This window comes from Bufo bufo, chromosome 1, assembly GCF_905171765.1.
Source record: "Bufo bufo chromosome 1, aBufBuf1.1, whole genome shotgun sequence".
NCBI lineage: Eukaryota > Metazoa > Chordata > Amphibia > Anura > Bufonidae > Bufo > Bufo bufo.
Genome location: NC_053389.1, coordinates 191,385,865 through 191,404,933, shown reverse-complemented (window position 1 = coordinate 191,404,933; position 19,069 = coordinate 191,385,865). Strand labels below are relative to the sequence as shown.

The window sequence follows — 19,069 nt, the reverse complement described above, 5'->3', positions numbered from 1 at the left end:
AAAGGGGAGGGTCTTTTCTGCTGCAGCTCAAGAGGCGTGTCCATTCTGCTGGAGCTCTCTCCCTATCACAGCTCATAAGGCAGTTGAAGGATTAAACTGAGCATGTGCGGCCATCTCAGTTAACCGGACAAAGAAATAAGAAAAAGAATAAAGAGCGGGTGGCGCTATGCAGATACATGTTATTGAATAGCTCAGTGGCTAGGCTAAATTTATTATTACATGCAATAACAAAAGTATTCAGATCCAGGTTCTGGTTTGAAAACGGTAGAATATTTTTCTGTAGGGCAACCCCTTTAAAAGATGCAATGAATTAGTAGCATCAGATTTAAAATGTCTTAATTTAATGAAGACAAGAATGCACTGCTAATGCTTAAAGGGGTATTCCCATCAAAGGAATTTATGGCATATCAATAGGATATGCCATAAATGTCTGACAGGTGCGGCTCTCGACTCTGGGGGACTCTCTCCTATCTCAAGAACGGGGGTCCCAAAGTAAATGGAGAGCAAGCGACACATCTACGGTCACTCCTTCACTCACTGCTATGGGACTTCTGAAAATAGCTGAGTGCCACAGCACGCCATGCATGCGCAGTAGTAGTATTGCCATACTAAGCTCATTACAAATATTCAGCACCAGAACCAAGCTTGGCACCCCGCTGCTCTGTGCCTCATAGTCTGGGCCCCAGTATAGAGCGTACAGACTGTATGTTACTTACCTTTCTCCAATCTTACAAATTTATCCTGCCTTTCAGTAGTGACCTGTCTTTTAGGGCCCCAGGTCCCTTTAATTGACCAAGTCAGCTCTGCTACATCTTTACATTCATACATTTTATTGCATAGCCATATTGCTTGTGGCAGTAGATTCATCTTTAAACCTTTATTTGCTTATTAGGAAACATTAATATCCCAAAATTCCCCATTATATTTTTATTAGCTTCCTTTGTTTAAGGTTTGCATCCGATCCACATTTTTTGCGGATCAGATGCGGACCCATTAATTTCAATGGGGCCGGAAAAATGCGTTCAGCACACCATGTGCTGTCTGCATCCATATGTCTCTTACGCAGACCCATAAAAAAGTTAGAGCATGCCCTATTCTTGTCCATTTTGCGGACAAGAATAGTCATTGTTACAATGGGTCTGGAAAAAAGAAAAACGGATGTCACACGGACGTCATCTGTATTTTTTGCGAACTGTAAAATACATACAGTTGTGTGAACGCACCCTAATTAATTATTGTTAGATCCAATGGGCCATCTGCTGGGAAAGGCAGTGCAGGAGGTGGGGGTATACATACAGGCATACCGAGGTGGTGGGGAACGTCCCATGCTGTGAAGCCCCCTCTATTGCCCAGCATGGAGAGCTGCTCCTCAGAGTGACTTGCTCTCAAGACCTTGATTCTCCAATCATGAGCATTATGTCTGCTAGTTCTGGTGTGGGGGTTGTTTTGTAGATCTGATGTATGCGATTCTTTCAGAGTATACCAATCTTCTTTTCTTCTGTCTTGCCAGAGCCGAAGTTTACTTTGGAGCAGCGCCGAGCAGCCCTTCGATCTTTTTATACATTTGCTCTTTCTCGTTACTTTAGTCCTGAGAACGGTGATGAAAAAAACAGTAAGTCTTAATAATACTGCGCATAGCGGGCCGCGATACACACATAGAGAAATCCTGAGGTGGCACTGCTGGGACGACCAGCAAGAGCATCAGCCAACAGAAGTGCAACCCCCACAGCAGTGCAGCACCAGTAATATAACTTCATGCACAACCTAGAACAGGGTAGGCAACCTCCGGCACTGCAGCTGTTGTGAAAGTACAACTCCCAGCATGCATACTTGCTCTGCTCTTCTCAAAACTCCCATAAAAATGAATGCTGGGAGTTGTAGTTTCACAGCAGCTGGAGTGCAAAAAGGTTGCTGACCCCTGACCTAGAGGATATATGTGTAACTGTGTATGACCTATACCAAGACACTTTAGCCTATGCGTAAGAAATGTCCCAATATTTAATTAAAAGTCAACTCTAATGATACAGTATATTAAAAATGAGTCACGCATAATATACGGCAGCATCAATGGAATACCAATCAGGGTTAAATATAGCATGTCTGCTGCTAATAAGTCACAATAAGCATTAGTGCCTGTTATTATACCTGTAATTATAATACTAAGGCCCCTTTCACACGAGCAAGTTTTCCACGCGGGAGCAATGTGTGACATGAACGCATAGCACCCGCACTGAATCCTGACCCATTCATTTCAATGGGTCTGTGTGCATGAGCGTTTTTATTTTTTCACGCATCAGGTCTGCGTTGCGTGAAAAACGCAGTTTGTTCTATATTCTGCATTTTTCACGCAGCCCTGGCCCCATAGAAGTGAATGGGGCTTCAGTGAAAAACGCATTGCATCCGCAAGCAAGTGCGGGTACGATGTGTTTCTCACTGATGGTTGCTAAGAGATGTTGTTTGTAAACCTTCAGTTTTTTATAACGCGCGTGAAAAATGCATCAAAGCGCATTGCACCAGCGCGGAAAAAACTGAACGCAATCGCAGACAAAACTGACTGCAATTGAGTGCCTACTCGCGCGTGTTTCCCGCAATGCACCCTGAACGCACCCAGCCCTAACCCGCGACACCGGTGTGAAGGGGGCCTAATTGTCACAAACCCATATAGCATCCTCACCTGTGGAATGGCGCCCACCCAAATGCGCGTTTCAGTGGAACCATTGTCTGGGGGTGGCGTCATTTTAAGGTATCCCATAACTTAAGCTCACCGATCAGCACCAATCACATTCAGTCATCACAGAAGTAATAAGAAATGACTCCGAAATAGTAAGCAGTAAGGAATGGTGTGTCATACAGTCCGTCTCTGAAGCCTCCCCACACCAACAGGAAAGCATCAGATGGTTGATGGTATAAAAAGAATAAAACCCAAAATGCAGTATATCAAGCACATACATGGGACGTACAAATAAGAAGGAAAGCTATATTTCTTGTAACAATTGTGAAAAACAAGGTATGCACTATTTTCTAAGAGGTACGGTGTTCACACAATGCCATACAAATCATGGAAAACAGTAATGAATATGTGAAAAATGATATATACATGTAAAAAAATAAAATAAAAAAGTTACCAAAAACATGGTAAACCAATTCTTTACATTCTTGATCTTTCTTTGTTGGGCCACCAATATGCGGATCCACAAAACACAGATACCGGCCGCGTGCATTCCGCAATTTGCGGACTGCACACGGCCGCAACCATAATAGAAAATGCTTATTCTTGTCTGATCTTTTTTGTTTGTGGGGCTGTGGAACGGAACCACAGATGCGGACAGTACTCGTTATGCTGTCCGTATATTTTCCACAAAATTGCGGAACGGATGCAGACTCATTCATAAAGGCTGTCTGAATGAGCCCCAATAATGTAACTAGGTGGAAAAAAACTAAACCCAGTTATAATAAAAATGAAATGCTGACATGAAAACACATTGAATGAGCCAATATTTTTGAACCTTTGTAACTTGTAGTGGTCTTCTCCTAGGCCTTTTTGATCATCTATGTGCTGTAAATCCCATTGATTTATACCTTGGAATGGCTTTTCACAGCTTTCTTCTGTTGAACAAATCTGTTTGATGCTAAGGAATTGTCATAATTGCTTGGATAGTACAAGATGAGAGGAGGTAGCATGGAGAAATGGGTGGACAGAGGTCCTTTTTCTGAAGACCTCAGTCTATATATCTCCATTGGCATCCCAAAAGTTGATTTTTTTTTTTTTTTTGTCATGTTTGCAAGTGAGTCAGATGTTCCCAGTATTGTTTTTAAGAGGAGCCATGAATTTTTTTAAGTTGACTAGATATCCCCTCCCAGATAATGAAGATGTCATCAATGTACTGTGCCCAATAAAGAAAAAATTTGAATTACCGACCAGTTGCAGATGCAAAAAACCCCTAACATTTCCAGAAATAAGTCGTATAATGGTCAGATAGTGTTATTCCTCATGTACACAATGGCAGATGTTTCTGATAAATCACCTGAAATGACAGTTACACTTCAGATTTAGAGTTTTTAAAACTTCATTGGCTAAAATGACTCAATCTACAGTGTGTAGGTGTGTGCTCATCTGATGAGGTTAGTCACAGTTACATAGTGATTATAGGATGGGCACCAGAATGATATAGTGGACTGGGCCCTATTACTAAAATGCTGTGCTGATCAGCACATTTCTGTATATGAATGTCACATTTCAAATTCTAGAGGAGCGAGGAATGTAGGAGCGTAAAAAACCAGGCCAGAAGGATTCCCAGCTGAATGGTATAAACGATTCTCAAAAGATCTGGTTCCTAGAATGAGAAAGCTACTGAGATATGCGCTAGAACGAAACTCACTACCTCCTTCCTTTTCGGAGGCGACGATAGTTGTAATACATAAGCAAGGGAAGCCTACTGATCAATGTAGCTCATATCGGCCTATCTCGCTTCTGAATCTAGACGTCAAGATCTTTGCGAAGGTCCTGGCGTTGAGATTGAGGGGACTAATCCTTTCCTTAGTGGGGGTAGACCAATCCGGTTTCATGCCTGGGAAAACTACCGATATCAATCTCAGAAGATTGTTCACTAATCTCCAGGTTAAGCATGATAATCAGGGTATGAGAGTTCTGGCCTCCCTAGACAATGAAAAGGCTTTCGATTCTGTAGAGTGGGATTTTATGTGGGCAGTTAGGCTCAGATGGGGTTCCCTGCGAAATTCCTGGGCTGGTTGAGGATGCTTTATGGATCCCCTTCAGCAAGAGTCAGAGTAAATGGATACATGTCAGATTCCTTCTCCTTAGGGAGAGGCACCAGACAGGGTTGCCCTCTCTCCCCTCTGCTGTTCGCTTTAATAATGGGGCCACTGTCGATACTCCTTTCCTCTGACTCAAATATAGAAAGCTGGGACATAGCCGGAATAACGGAAAAAATTTCGCTGTATGCTGACGACATGTTGGTATACCTAGCTGATCTGGGAAAATCCCTAGATACCCTTTTAAAGGTTGTGGACCGTTTTGGTGGTTTCTCAGGTCTTAGGGTAAATTGGGCCAAGTCAAGCTTATGTCTAATTGACGAGTTTGATCCTACTCACATATCACTGAGTACCAAGCTTCAGATTGTAGAGAAATTTACATATCTGGGGATTGTTATTCATAAAGAGGTAGGAAAGTTCTACGAATTAAATGTGATCCCTACAGTTCAATACATTAGTAAGAAACTGGAAGCCTGGGGGAACTTACCTCTCAATCTCATGGGGCGTATCAATACTATAAAAATGATCCTTCTTCCAGAACTGTTATACGTATACAGAGCGGTCCGACTCTTATCCTTAAGAAACATTTCACTACAGTAGATAAAGCAATCACTCCCTTTCTATGGAACAAATCCATTCCCAGGATAGCGAGACGCACCCTTCAGGCAACATACATACAGGGGGGCCTTGCTCTGCCTAATATGCACATGTACTAGGTGGCTGCGCAACTGAACTATGTGGCATGGTGGGTACGGGCAGATGCGGGCAATCCAGCGGTAGTGTTAGAGGCGGCCTTGATGGGATCCTATGGAGCACTTACAAATCTGGCATACAGGAAAGGGGCTGGCTCTGCAGAACACTATACCCAATCTATGGCGGTGGTGGTGAAGATCTGGGCTAAATGGAGTCAGATGAGCGACTCTGGTGAGGACAATGTCACTTGGTCACCATATTTACCTTTATGGAGGAATAGAGCCTTCCCAGAGCTGCTCTCATTAGTGGATTTTGAATTCTGGCCGCATAAGGGGTTACGCTATCTTACCCAACTATACGATAAGGGTCTCTTTCGGTCTTTTAGTAGCTTGAAGCAAGATTTTAATCTGCCCTAGCATAGTCTATACAAATACTTTCAGCTTAGACATGCCTGTCATACGCAGTTTGGCAGGGAACCTCTAAAGTTGGAGTGCGGTCCAGTGGAAGCAGTGATTAGGAGGGTCCCCCTGGTCAAACCAGTGTCGGCTCTTTATGCGTCACTGATGATGCTACAGGCTTCCCCCCTAGAGAATTCTATTGGGAGATGGAAAAGGGATATAGAGAACCTAGATGATATGCATGTGAAGGAAATTACCCACACCTGGAGATCAACAGTAGTAAGCACTAGAGATCAGGTAATACAGGCTAAATGGCTCCATAGGGTATATTATACTCCTGAGAAACTATTTAACCACTTAAGGACCACAGGTTTATACCCCCCTAGTGACCAGGCCCTTTTTTACAAATCGGCACTTCACAACTTTAACGGTCTATTGCTCGGTCATGCAACTTGGCACCCAAATGAATTTTTCCTCCTTTTCTTCTCACAAATACAGCTTTCTTTTGGTGGTATTTGATTGCTGCTGACATTTTTCGTTTTTCTGATTATTAATCAAAATAGACCGCAATTTTCAAAAAAAAAGTGTATTTTTAACTTTCTCTGGTTAAATTGTTCAAATATAATTACATTTCTATACAAGTTTGTGTCAGGTCTGGGAGGAGATCCCTCAGGAGACCGTCTGCCACCTCATCAGGAGCATGCACAGGCGTTGTAGGGAGGTCATACAGGCACGTGGAGGCCACACACACTACTGAGCCTCATTTTGACTTGTTTTAAGGACATTACATCAAAGTTGGATCAGCCTGTAGTGTGTTTTTCCACTTTAATTTTGAGTGTGACTCCAAATCCAGACCTCCATGGGTTAAAAAATTTGATTTCCATTTTTTTTTTGTGTGATTTTGTTGTCAGCACATTCAACTATGTAAAGAACAAAGTATTTCAGAAGAATATTTAATTAATTCAGATCTAGGATGTGTTATTTTTGTGTTCCCTTTATTTTTTTGAGCAGTGTATAATGTATGGTAGATTATGTGCAATCTGAGTAGGTTAAGATTTGATAAATTTCATGCCAGACATTTATGCTTAAAGGGGTTAAAGGTGTTTTCTCACTTCAGTAAATGGCATTTATCATGTAGAGAAAGGTAATATAAGGTACTTACTAATATATTGTTATTATCCATATTTCCTCCTTTCCATCACATTATACACAGCACGTATCCATGGTTACGACCACCCTGTAATCCATCAGTGGTGGCCGTACATACACACTATAGGGAAAGGCTGGAAGTGCGCATAGGCCAACACCTTTACCTATAGTGTGCAATCGCGGCCACCACTGCTGGATTGCAGACTGGTCAAAACCATGGATACGTACAGTGTATAATGTGATGGAAAGGAGCCAATATGGAGAATCAGAATACATTAGTAAGTGCCTTGTATTAACTTTCTCTACATGATAAATGCCATTTGTTGAAGTGAGGCAGCCCCTTTAAGTGTGCTACACTTAATAGGGTTAGGCAAAAAATGTCTTGTTTTGTGCCTTGCATGTTTCCTATGTGGGATAGGAACTGCATGTGTCTTGTTTCTGAGTGACTTAAGAGCAGGATATTCATATATGTGTAAGGCTACTTTCACACTTGCGGCAGCAGGGTCCAGCAGGCTATTCCAGTGGGGGAACAGCCTGCAAGATCTGTGCTTACGCTAGCCCACCGTGCCACTGGAGGTCCGCTCCGGCCCCATTTACTATAATGGGGGTGGGCTGGAGGTCTGGCCGCAGCACGGCAAACATGCCGAGAGGCAGCCAGACAATAACTACAGCGGACTTCCGGCGGCACGGTGGGCTAGCGTTAGCACGTATGCAGCAGGCTGTTCCCCCGCCGGAACATCTTGCCAGACCCTGTTACTGCAAGTGTGAAAGTAGCCTAAATTCTGCCACATGTGTGTTTGTGCATTTTGCTGTGAGTGTCTGCCATCATACTTCATCTTTCATATTTCTGTTATCACTGTAAGGGCTCATGAACACGATTGTTGGATGTTTTGCAGTCGGCAAATTGCGGATCTGCAAAACATGGATACCGGGTGTGTGCATTCCACATTATGCGGAACAGAACAGCCGGCCCCTAATAGAAGAGTCCTATCCTTGTCTGTATTGCCGACAATAATAGGACATGTTCTGTAATTTTACGTAACGGCCATGCGGACATACAGACACGGAATGCACATGGAGTCATTTCCGTTTTTTTGCGACCCCATTGAGGTGAATGGTTTCACATACAGGCCACAAAAAAAAATTTCAAATTAGTTTGTGTTTAGGATCAGTTACACTGGTGGACCCTAAGTACCCCAGTCCGACACTGTTGCCACACATATTGTTAAAAGGTAGTAATTCTTTCAGGGGCAAATTTCTGTCAATACCGTAATCATAACCTAAATGACTATAAATGTATTCCTAAGGCAGCCACAGCTTGCAAGACGTTCTTCTGCATTGTGCAGTGTTTGCTCCATTCCTGGAAGTCAATACTGTGACTAATAAGTCACCCATTGTTCTCACAAGCACCGTGGCTGTAATTTTACACCGTTTTCCCTATAGTAATTAAAGACCACAATATGCTTTGAAAGAAAGTGTCTGGTAATAACTTCATGCCTGTGAGTTCAGTGTGTCATTTGATTCTCTTAAAATGTCACAGACGCATTGTTTCTCGCCTCTATTTTCCGCCGGACTTGTATTATAACAGGTTCTGTAAAAGGAGCCCTGGCATTATTCTTTAATCTCATGTTCCTCTTCACCTATAGAATTCACGTCTGTGTAACACGACCCTGGAAACTGATGCGTGCACATGTGTTTTAGTCGATTCGTTCATCCCTAGTCAGGAGGCACAATGTTTATTTTCATGGCCGTATCCATTTACCTAGATCTAAAGAGAACTTATTTTCATTGACCTCTATGAAAGCCGCTCATCTCTCTAGCTACATACTTTAACGCTGCATGTAAGCACAGCTAGATCAGGTTACCTGATAACCCCTAATATCAGAAACTTTCTAAGTGTTAAAAAGAGGGAGGCAGGCTTGAAGTATAGTCTATTCTTTCCGGCAAAATTAAGGGTGGAACATAAAGGAAGGGTGGAACTATTTCAGACGCCATTGGAGGCTAGTGAATGGGCGGATGGGTTGGGTCTTTGAGGGTAAGGTGTGGGGGGGGATAAGGAGCAATATGCATAGTAAAGGAGTCACTCCGACTGCTGAAGAGCAGTCAGGGGGGCTATTTAAGGGAGGGGGGAGGTGGGTTGGAGAGGAGGGAGAGAGAGAGAGAGAGAGAGAGAGGATGGGGGATATTTTTTTTCTTTTTCTCCCCTCTCTTCTAGATGGTTTCATTGAACGTGAGAGGTTTAAGAGAGAGAGTAAAGAGATATGCTATCCTTGAGTGGATGAAGAGGTTCTTGCCAGCCATTGTTTGCCTCCAAGAGACACACCTAGACAAAGAATCTCTAAGGTGGTTAGAGAAGAGATGGATAGTGGAAGGATACCATTCGGTACATACTACTTATTCAAGAGGGGTTTCAATTCTGATACATCACGGGATTAAATTTGAGTGTGTTGCATACGAGGCAGACGACTGTGGTAGGTACCTCTTTTTGCAATGTAATATAGAAGGGGCTAAAATAGTAATTGCAAATATATATATTCCTCCACCATATAAGTCAGATGTTCTGTATGAACTACATAGATTTATGCTGAATAGACAAGAATGTATAATGATAGCGATAGGAGACTATAACGCTGTAATGGATCCACTCAGGGATAGGTTCTCTAGCAGAGGGGGAAGAACACAAAATGTGGATTTGTTTAAATTGGCCTCGGAATTCAACTGGATAGATGTGTGGCGCTATCAGAACCCGGAGGAAATCATGTATTCTTGCTATTCCAAAACCCATCAAACCTGGTCAAGAATAGATATGGTCTTGGGAAATAAAAATCTAATGTCTCAAAACAGGATTAAGATAAAGTATGCACCTATGGTCCTATCGGATCATAGTGCAGTGGTAATGGAACTAGATTTGAATAGAAAGAACAACCTCCCACTGTTCAAGTTCAATGCCCATTGGCTGTCATTGATCTCAGATACAGAGAGCATAATGGATGAATTAAAAAAAAAATTCCAGGAGAATAACAATTCTGCCAACAGATTGATAGTCTGGGACACTGCCAAAGCATTTTTGAGAGGACTTTTGTTTAAAAAGGTGAATTATTGGAAAAAAAGCAATAAGGAAAGAGGGGATCTATTGGAAAAGAAATGAGAAGAAGTAAGAATGGCATGTATGATGAATCCCACTGAATATAATAGGAAGGAATGGGAGGAGGAACAAGAAAAGCTAAAAATATATCAGCTAGAGAAAAGTAGGAAAGAACTGTTCTTCCAAGGGTTTCGGTTGGCTTCAGAGGGAGAAAAAGTCGGAAAAATTTTGGCAAGTATTGTAAAAAATCAGAGGTAAGTCCTGGCTAGGGGCAATTAGAGATAATAAGGATAGAATAATTAGTTTACCGGAAGGAGTCAAAAAGGTTTTCATGGAGTATTTTCAGGAACTTTACAAAACTAGGGTACGATATTCAAGAATAGAGTTGGACTCATATTTAGACCAGATTGTCTGGAGAAAGATATCCCAGGCTCAAAAGGAATATTTGGATAGAGAAATATCAACCGTAGAAATTAACGAGGTTCTGGGTAAGGTAAACCCTGCAAAAACACTAGGGTGTGATGGCCTCCCCTTTGAAATATATAAGGTTTTTGCCCGGGTTTTAACACCAGAATTAAAAATAACCTTGACTGAGGCACAAAAGATAGGGGATTTACCAGACTCCATGAAAGAGGCAATCATTACATTAATTCCAAAAAAGGGTAAAGAACAACTAGATCCTGGATCATACAGACCAATATCCTTGTTAAACACGGACGTTAAAATTTTGGCAAAGGTTTTGGCAGGGAGGCTCTCCAAAGTGATTAAAAGTATAATCCACAAAGACCAGACTGGTTTTATACCTGGAAGAATTATATATTCAAATATAAGAAGGTTGTATCTTAATATTGAGGCTAATAGAACAGAAACAGGTGACAAAGCAATACTTTCTTTGTATGCTCAAAAGGCATTTGATTGTATTGAATGGGAGTATTTATGGGCAGCCTTAAAAAGGGTCGGTATAGGCGAGGGGTTTAGAAGATGGATTCAGTTTATATATTCTAATCCAAGGGCTAGAGTGACGGTGGACGGGAGCTTGTCCCTGCCTCTTGCCCTTTACCGGGGCACTAGGCAGGGATGCCCTCTCTCCCCATTACTATTTGCTATAGCAATTGAGCCCCTCGCAAGTATAATAAGAAATGATAGGGAGTTCAAAGGTTTTCAATATGCGGAAGGAGATGAAAAACTATTAATGTATGCCGATGATATTTTATTATTTATGCACAATACAGGGGATCAGTTTAGCAGAGTAATAGATAAAATAGATAAGTTTGGATCTTTCTCTGGATTAAACATTAATTGGGGGAAATCCCATATGATGTTATTGGGAGATGGTCAATCACAGAAGGACTCAAGGGTGCATGTGCTTGAGAAACACGAGAGTTTTAAATATTTGGGCATACAAATCTCCGGTAATATAGAAGATTACGAAAAACTAAACGTACTTCCCGTAATAAAAGAACTCAGAACTAAAATACATATTTGGAAAAGATTACCACTCTCTATCCAAGGTCGGGTAAATTTTATGAAAATGATTTTTCTCCCAAAGTTACTTTATGTTTTACAAAATGCCCCAATAAGATTGCCGCAGAAGATATTTAGATTATTGGATCGTCTAATGGGGGAATTTATTTGGAAAGGTGCTATTCCTAGGATAAAAAAGAAGTGCTTCAGTTCCCAGTAAGAGAGTGAGGTTTGGCGGTTCCTAACTGGTTTTTGTATTATTTGATAACACAATATAGTCAGATAAGAGATAGTTTGAATGGTGTATTGGGAAGACAGGAATTAAATTAAATGGGATGGAGAGGGGAATTTAATCACCTAGAGATAATGGAATCGGGCACATTAGGGAAAAATATTACAGGAAATAGAGTAATGAATTTAATGGATCACATATGGGGGCAGATTAAAAAACTATTGCGTATTAAAGGTTTCCTCCACTATACACCTATTTGGAAAAATTTAAATCTAAAGGAACTGCAAACGATTAAGAGTTATATTGATTGGGAAAAAAAGGGGATAAAATATCTAGCCCAAATATTTGAAGACAATAAATTGAAGGACTTTAATACACTTGCTAGGGAGTTTGGGATCCCCCAAAAGGATATTTACAAATACCTCCAGCTTACGAACGCTTTGAGGACAGCGGTAAAAGTAGATAAGTATAAAAAAGAACAATCAGAATATATAAATTCACTAACGGAGGAGAAAAAAGTGGTATAACAAAAAAAAGATACGGGATATTGATGGAAGGTAAGAAAGAATGGATTACAATACTTGCTAAAAAAAAATGGGAGAAAGAACTTCAGCCTTTCTTTTCCGAAGAGAAATGGAAGGATGCCCTTAGAAGTTACGCTATGGTGTCGGACAGGGGTTCACATAAAATATCACAGTTTTTTATAATACATAGATTACATCGATCTCCTAAAATGCTTAAGAAAATGGGTGTGAGCGCTTTAGATAATTGTCCAAAATGTAGTGGGGGGAACGCAGATTTAATACACTGTTTTTGGAGATGCCCCAGACTTTTCAGATATTGGAAGGGGATAGCAGAGATTGTATTTGTATTCCTGGATGTTCAGGTGTTTGAAGACCCAGTAGTTTGCATATTGGGAGCAACTGAACATCTGAAATTAAAGAAGAAACTACGATTGGTTTTGGGTAAAGTACTGTTTCAAGCTAGACTCCTTATACTTAGGAAATGGATAAAGGAAGATCCGCCCACAGTGGGACAGTGGCGTAAAGCAGTGGCTAATCTTATTAAAACTCAATGGGTTTCTGAGTGCTATACTAAAAATCCAGTAGGACTCGATGAGATATGGAATAAATGGCCATATTAGGTCGAGGAAATTTTATTTATTTATTTTTCTCTCTCCTTCTTTCCATGGGGTGGTGGGTATTTGGTTGATAAATAATAAGGACAATATTTATTATAGTGGTAATACGGATTGTGTAGTATTATGTTATTGATGTGTTGAATGTGTATGTATTTCTTTTATTTAAAAAAAGAAAAAGAATAAAGTGGAAAAATAAAAAAAAGGGCATCTGTCAGCAGATCTGTACCTATGAAACTGACTGACCTGTTACATGTGCACTTGGCAGCTGAAGGTATCTGTGTTAGTCCCATGTTCCTATGTGCCTGCATTGCTGAGAAAAATGGTTTACTATATGCAAATGAGCCTCTAGGAGCAACGGGGGTGTTGCCATTACACCTAGAGGCTCAGCTCTTTCTACAAATGCCACGCCCTCTCCACTTTGACAGGGTCAGGTGTGATGACATTTACACTGCCTGGCCCTGTCAATCAAAGTAAAACATTATTTTTCTCAGCAATGCTGGTACATATCAACATTGGACCAACACAGATGCCTTCAGCTGCCAAGTGCACATGCAGCAAGTCAGCCAGTTTCAAAGGTACAGGTCTGCTGACAGATGCCCTTAAAGGGAACCTGTAGTGCACTATAGGAGCCCATTGAAGGTGTTAAAGGAATTATCAGATCTTTGGGGAAAAACTGCAGTAAATGTTATAAAATATTTTAAAAAAAAACAATAGTAACCTCCCCAACCCCCCTCCGATCCAGTGCAGACAATCCCCACCGGCCTTTTTTTATATGCTTCGGACACGTGATTACTGCTACTGTCAATCAGTGGCCTCAGCATTGACTTTCCATACTACTGGCATCTTTCCTCCCATTGGTGTCTGCCTTGGATCAGTGGGAGGGTTGATGAGGTGAGTCAATGTTTAGCTTTCCATTCTTCTGATTGCTCAGAAGAACAGAACATTAAAAAAAAAAAAAAAAGAGTATCCATTAGGGCTTATGCACACGAATGTATTTTTTGTCTGTGCCTGTTTCAAATTTTTTTCAGCCCACATATGGAACCCCTCACTTCAGTGGGTCCATAAAAAAAGGGAAATGATTCCGTGTGCATTCAGTTTCTGTATGTCAGCAAGACAGTTTTACAAAAAAGATAGAACATATCCTATTCTTGTCCGTTTGGTGGACAAGTATAGGCATTGGATCCGCAAAAAAAAAACGGATGTAAAATGGATGTTACACGGACATCATCCATACTTTTTGCGGATAAGTGTTTTTGCGGAACGCCGCAAAAATACATGCGGTCGTGTGCATGAGCCCTTCTTTTGAGCTTCCGTTATGATCAGTCTTTATCACTTTGTGTCACTTCCTTCAGAGATGGAATGCAGCACTGCATGCTGCATGCAGTACTTTTTCTCCTGTCAAAAATAACTAATCTCTGATGGAAGTGATGCGAACTGATCATAACTGATGCTCCAAAAAATCCGGATCAGTTACTTCTAGTGTAAACTGATGGTGAGTATTGATGAGCAAACTTCAGTTTTGTAAGTTCGGGTTTGGGTACAGTTGTGTTCAAAATAATAGCAGTCAGACATCACTAACCTTATTTATCACTGTTTTTGGTAGAAATTATATTTCTACATGGCAAATAATTTACTAGCAGGTGTAGTAGAGTAATAGAAACCCAACAGTCATGACATGCATGCTGCGGATTCTCTGTAATTCAATCACTTATTGAAAGGGGCATGTTCAAAATAATAGCAGTGTGGAGTTCAAGGAGTGAGGTCATTCATTCTTTGAAAAACAAGTGGCAATTATTGTACTTATTTAAGGAAGGAAGGCAGCAAATGTTGTACTTGCTGGTTACAGTGCATTTCTCTCTGAAATTCTGAGGAAAATGGGTCGTTCCAGACATTGTTCAGAAGAACAGCGTACTTTGATTAAAAAGTTGATTGGAGAGGGGAAAACATATAAAGAAGTGCAGAAAATGATAGGCTGCTCAGCTAAAATGATCGCAAATGCTTTAAAATGGCAACCAAAACCTGAAAGACGTGGAAGAAAGCGAAAAACTACCATTTAAATGGATAGAAGAATATCCAAAATGGCAAGGACTCAGCCAACAATCAGCAAAGTCCCACTGTTGAAAAAGACATGCGCTGAAGAGGTTACAATTTGCCAAAGAGCACATTGACTGGCCTAAAGAGACATTTTGTGGACTGATGAAATAAGATTGTTCTTTTTAGTGGCCGGAGACAGTTTGTCAGATGACCCCCAAACACTGAATTCAAGCCACAGTACACTGAAGACAGTGAAGCATGGTGGCGCAAGCATCATGATATGGGGATGTTTCTCATACTACGGTGTTGGGCCTATTTATCGCATACCAGGGATCATGGATCAGTTTGAATACATCAGAATACTTGAAGAGGACATGCTGCCTTATGCTGAAGAGGAAATGCCCTTGAAATGGGTGTTCCAACAAGACAACGACCCCAAACACACCAGTAAACGTGCAACATCTTGGTTCCAGACCAACAAGATTGACGTTATGGAGTGGCCAGCCCAATCCCCAGATCTTAATCCAATAGAAAACTTGTGGGGTGACATCAAAAATGCAGTTTCTGAGGCAAAACCAAGAAATAGAGAAGAACTGTGGAATGTAGTCCAATCATCCTGGGCTGGAATACCTGTTCTCAGGTGCCAGAGGTTGGTTGACTCCATGCAACACAGATGTACAGCAGTTCTCAGAAACAGCGGTTATACAACTAAATATCAGTTAAGTGATTCAAAGGAAAGCAAAATCTTCAAACATTTTTCAGTTTATATAGTGATTGAGTTTGTAAAGAAGAATACAAACACTGCAATTTTTTTGAACAGTCTAATATTCACTTTTCTTCAATTTTAATTAGAGGAACAACACAAATTTAATATATGTTTCTTCATGTTTTGAATTTGAAATAGAATGTGTAGTGTTCCCAAGGCATCTGTGTGTATGGAAATAAAAGCTATTAGAAGGATTTTGAGCTTTATTCACCTTTTTAAACACACTGCTATTATTTTGAACACAACTGTATGTGCTGGATTCCGTTATGCATTCTGTCCTAATAGAAATCTATGGCCAGCGTAACGGATCCGTCCGGTTTCCGTTATGCAGGAGTCCTCTCCTGCCTAACGAAAACCGGACGGATCCGGTATGCTGGCCATAGATTCCTATTATGATGGAATGCCTCTAAAACCATTCCGTTATGCATTACATCATGAAATTGCATTTCGGTCTGTTGTATCGGAATCCATAACGCAATTCAGCATGTACCTGAACTCGAACTTACAAAACTGAAGTTCACTCATCGCTAATGGTGAGCACATCTGATGCTCAAAATAACGGATCTGTTTTTATCTATTCTGCTGACCGATCAGAAGAACAGAAAACAAAAAAAAGATGTGAAGTTTTTAACATTTGCTGTTTTTATATTTTTGTCAAAGATAAGAGAACTATGGATGAGCGAACCTGTGTTTCAAGTTTTGACATACAAGGTTTGGGTTCAGATTATCTAAGAACTCCGTTATGGATTCCGCTACCATGGACCATAACTTATGCTCTGTGGTAGCGGAATCCATAGTAGAATTCTTAGATAACCCGAACCTGAACCTTGTACGCCGAACTTGAAACACAAGTTTGCTCATCCTTAAAGATAATTCCGTCAAAAGGATTGTCCAGGACATTCAAATAGTAGCCTATCCTTATCAGTTTCAGGTAAAGCACCCAGAGATTCTCCAGCACAGCGTTTCCTTTAGGGTGCCTTCACACACTGTGGATTTTGTTGCGGAAATTTCCGCAACTGAAAATCAGTTCCATTCATTTGAATGAGGTGACAGACAAATGGATTTCTGCAAGCCTCATTCAGGTCTGGGTTGTGTGGCCTCATGCACTGATGTTCTCTTCAAGCGGCACCTGAAGCCTATGCTGACCTTGGCAACCTGGCATCTCAGCAGTGCTGTAGTGAGCCCCCCAGGAATTTTTAGGGTATGTTCACAAAATCGCAGCATGCTCTATATTGTGCGTTTTTCACGCAACGCAGGCCCCATAGAAGTGAATAGGGTTGCGTGAAAATCGCAAGCATCCGCAAGCAAGTGCGGATACGGTGCGATTTTCACACACGGTTGCTAGGAGACGATCGGGATGGAGACCCGATCATTATTATTTTCCCTTATAACATGGTTATAAGGGAAAATAGCATTCTGAATACAGAATGCATAGTGAAATAGCGCTGGAGGGGTTAAAAAAAATTATAATAATTTAACTCACCTTAATCCACTTGATCGCGGAGCCGGCATCTCCTTCTGTCTTCATCTTAGCTGTGTGGAGCAACAGGACCTGTGGTGACGTCACTCCGGTCATCACATGGTCCATCACATGATCCATCACCATGGTAAAAGATCATGTGATGGACCATGTGATGACTGGAGTGACGTCACCACAGGTCCTTTTCCTGTACACAGCAAAGAGAAGCCAGGCTGCGTGAGCAAGTGGATTAAGGTGAGTTAAATTATTTTTTTTTTTTTTTTAACCCCTCCAGCGCTATTTTACTATGCATTCTGTATTCAGAATGCTATTATTTTCCCTTATAACCATGTTATAAGGGAAAATAATACAATCTACAGAACACCAATCCCAAGCCCGGTTCGGGTTTGGGTACCAAACATGCGCGATTTTTCTCACGCGAGTGCAAAACGCATTACAATGTTTTGCACTCGCGCGGAAAAATCGTGCGTGTTCCCGCAACGCACCCGCACCTTTTCCCGCAACGCCCGTGTGAAACCAGCCTAAGGGTACTTTCACACTAGCGGCAGGATGGATCCGACAGGCTGTTCACCCTGTTGGATCCGTCCTGCCACTATTTCGCCGTGCCGCCGGACCGCCGCTCCGTCCCATTGACTATAATGGGGACAGGGACGGAGCTCCGGCGCAGCACTGCGATTCACGGTGAGAGACCGCCGGACTAAAAAGTGGGACATGCAGTACTTTTAGTCCGGCGGCCTTTCGCATTACATTGCCGTACTGCGCCGGAGCTCCGCCCCCTTCCCCATTATAGTCAATGAGGACGGAGCAGCGGCGCGGCAGGACAGATCCGACAGGGTGAGCAGCCTGTCGGATCCGTCCTGCCGCTAGTGTGAAAGTAGCCTAAAAACGACCTGTTTTAGCTACTGATGTACCAGTGGATTTTAGCAGTGTGAACATACCCTTACTGCATGGTTATCAGATGGAGGGTTTTCTACACTAACTGCCACGTCACAGGGCCGCTCACTTTCCATGGTCTGCACAGGCTTCCGCTAAGCTCTAGAACAGAAGAGCAGCGGATCGATGTTCTTTTAATTTCTTTCCATAATTCTTGCATTTTTGTATTTCAGTTCCTTATGAGGAGGTGTTCGCATCCGGCTTCAGTCACCATGCCCACCAGTGCTACACCGTGTCCAGTTCCCACAAATGCTACGCAATTAAGTCTGAGCTGCACTTGCTCTTTCTAATATTCAAGCCCGAGGTACCTACGTTCAGCATGCAGACGATTGCTAACAAAACCCTGCACGTATTCTCCAGGGACCTTCCCTTCTGAGGTGTATACAGGCATTGTACAGGATCTGCATCCTTGTGCTTGCCAAACCCACAGAACCCTTTCACCTTTTATTTGAAGACACTATAAAGGTCACTTTGATTTCTTAAAGAGTCATAGCTGCTTGCATCATAAGTCATTGTTCAAACGACACCTGTTTTCCATCTGTCAGTAATCACCTGCATATTTATTTAACACACACGCTGAAAGTGATCGACCGTGTACCAGAGGTTCATGTATTAAGGTGCCTAACGCTGCTAAGCAGAGCTAGATTTGTCACCCAGCCATTTGTTTTAGGCCTCTTTCACACTACCGTATGGCTATTTCAGTGTTTTGCGGTCTGTTTTTCACTGATTCGTTGTTTTGTTTTTTTGTTTCCGTTGTGTTTCCGTTTCCGGAATATATACGGAAACGGAATGCATACGGAGTACATTCCGTTTTTTTTGCGGAAACATTGAAATGAATGGTTCCGTATACGGACCGTATATGGAATGCAAAAAACGGCCCACAAAACGGAAAAAAAAAACGGTAGTGTGAAAGAGGCCTTG

At 41.6% G+C, this 19,069-nt stretch overlaps 1 protein-coding gene across 1 annotated transcript in view; it reads left to right on the top strand.

Annotated features, from left to right (window-relative positions):
• Positions 1-18,811, top strand: part of FUZ (fuzzy planar cell polarity protein) — a 144,266-nt gene extending 125,455 nt beyond the window's left edge. The window contains exons 10-11 of the mRNA XM_040433813.1: positions 1,511-1,612; positions 18,322-18,811. Coding sequence (XP_040289747.1) covers positions 1,511-1,612; positions 18,322-18,524 — 305 coding nt within the window. The 3' untranslated portion in view covers positions 18,525-18,811. The remainder of the gene's footprint in view (positions 1-1,510; positions 1,613-18,321) is intronic.
• The last annotated feature ends 258 nt before the right edge of the window (positions 18,812-19,069 follow it).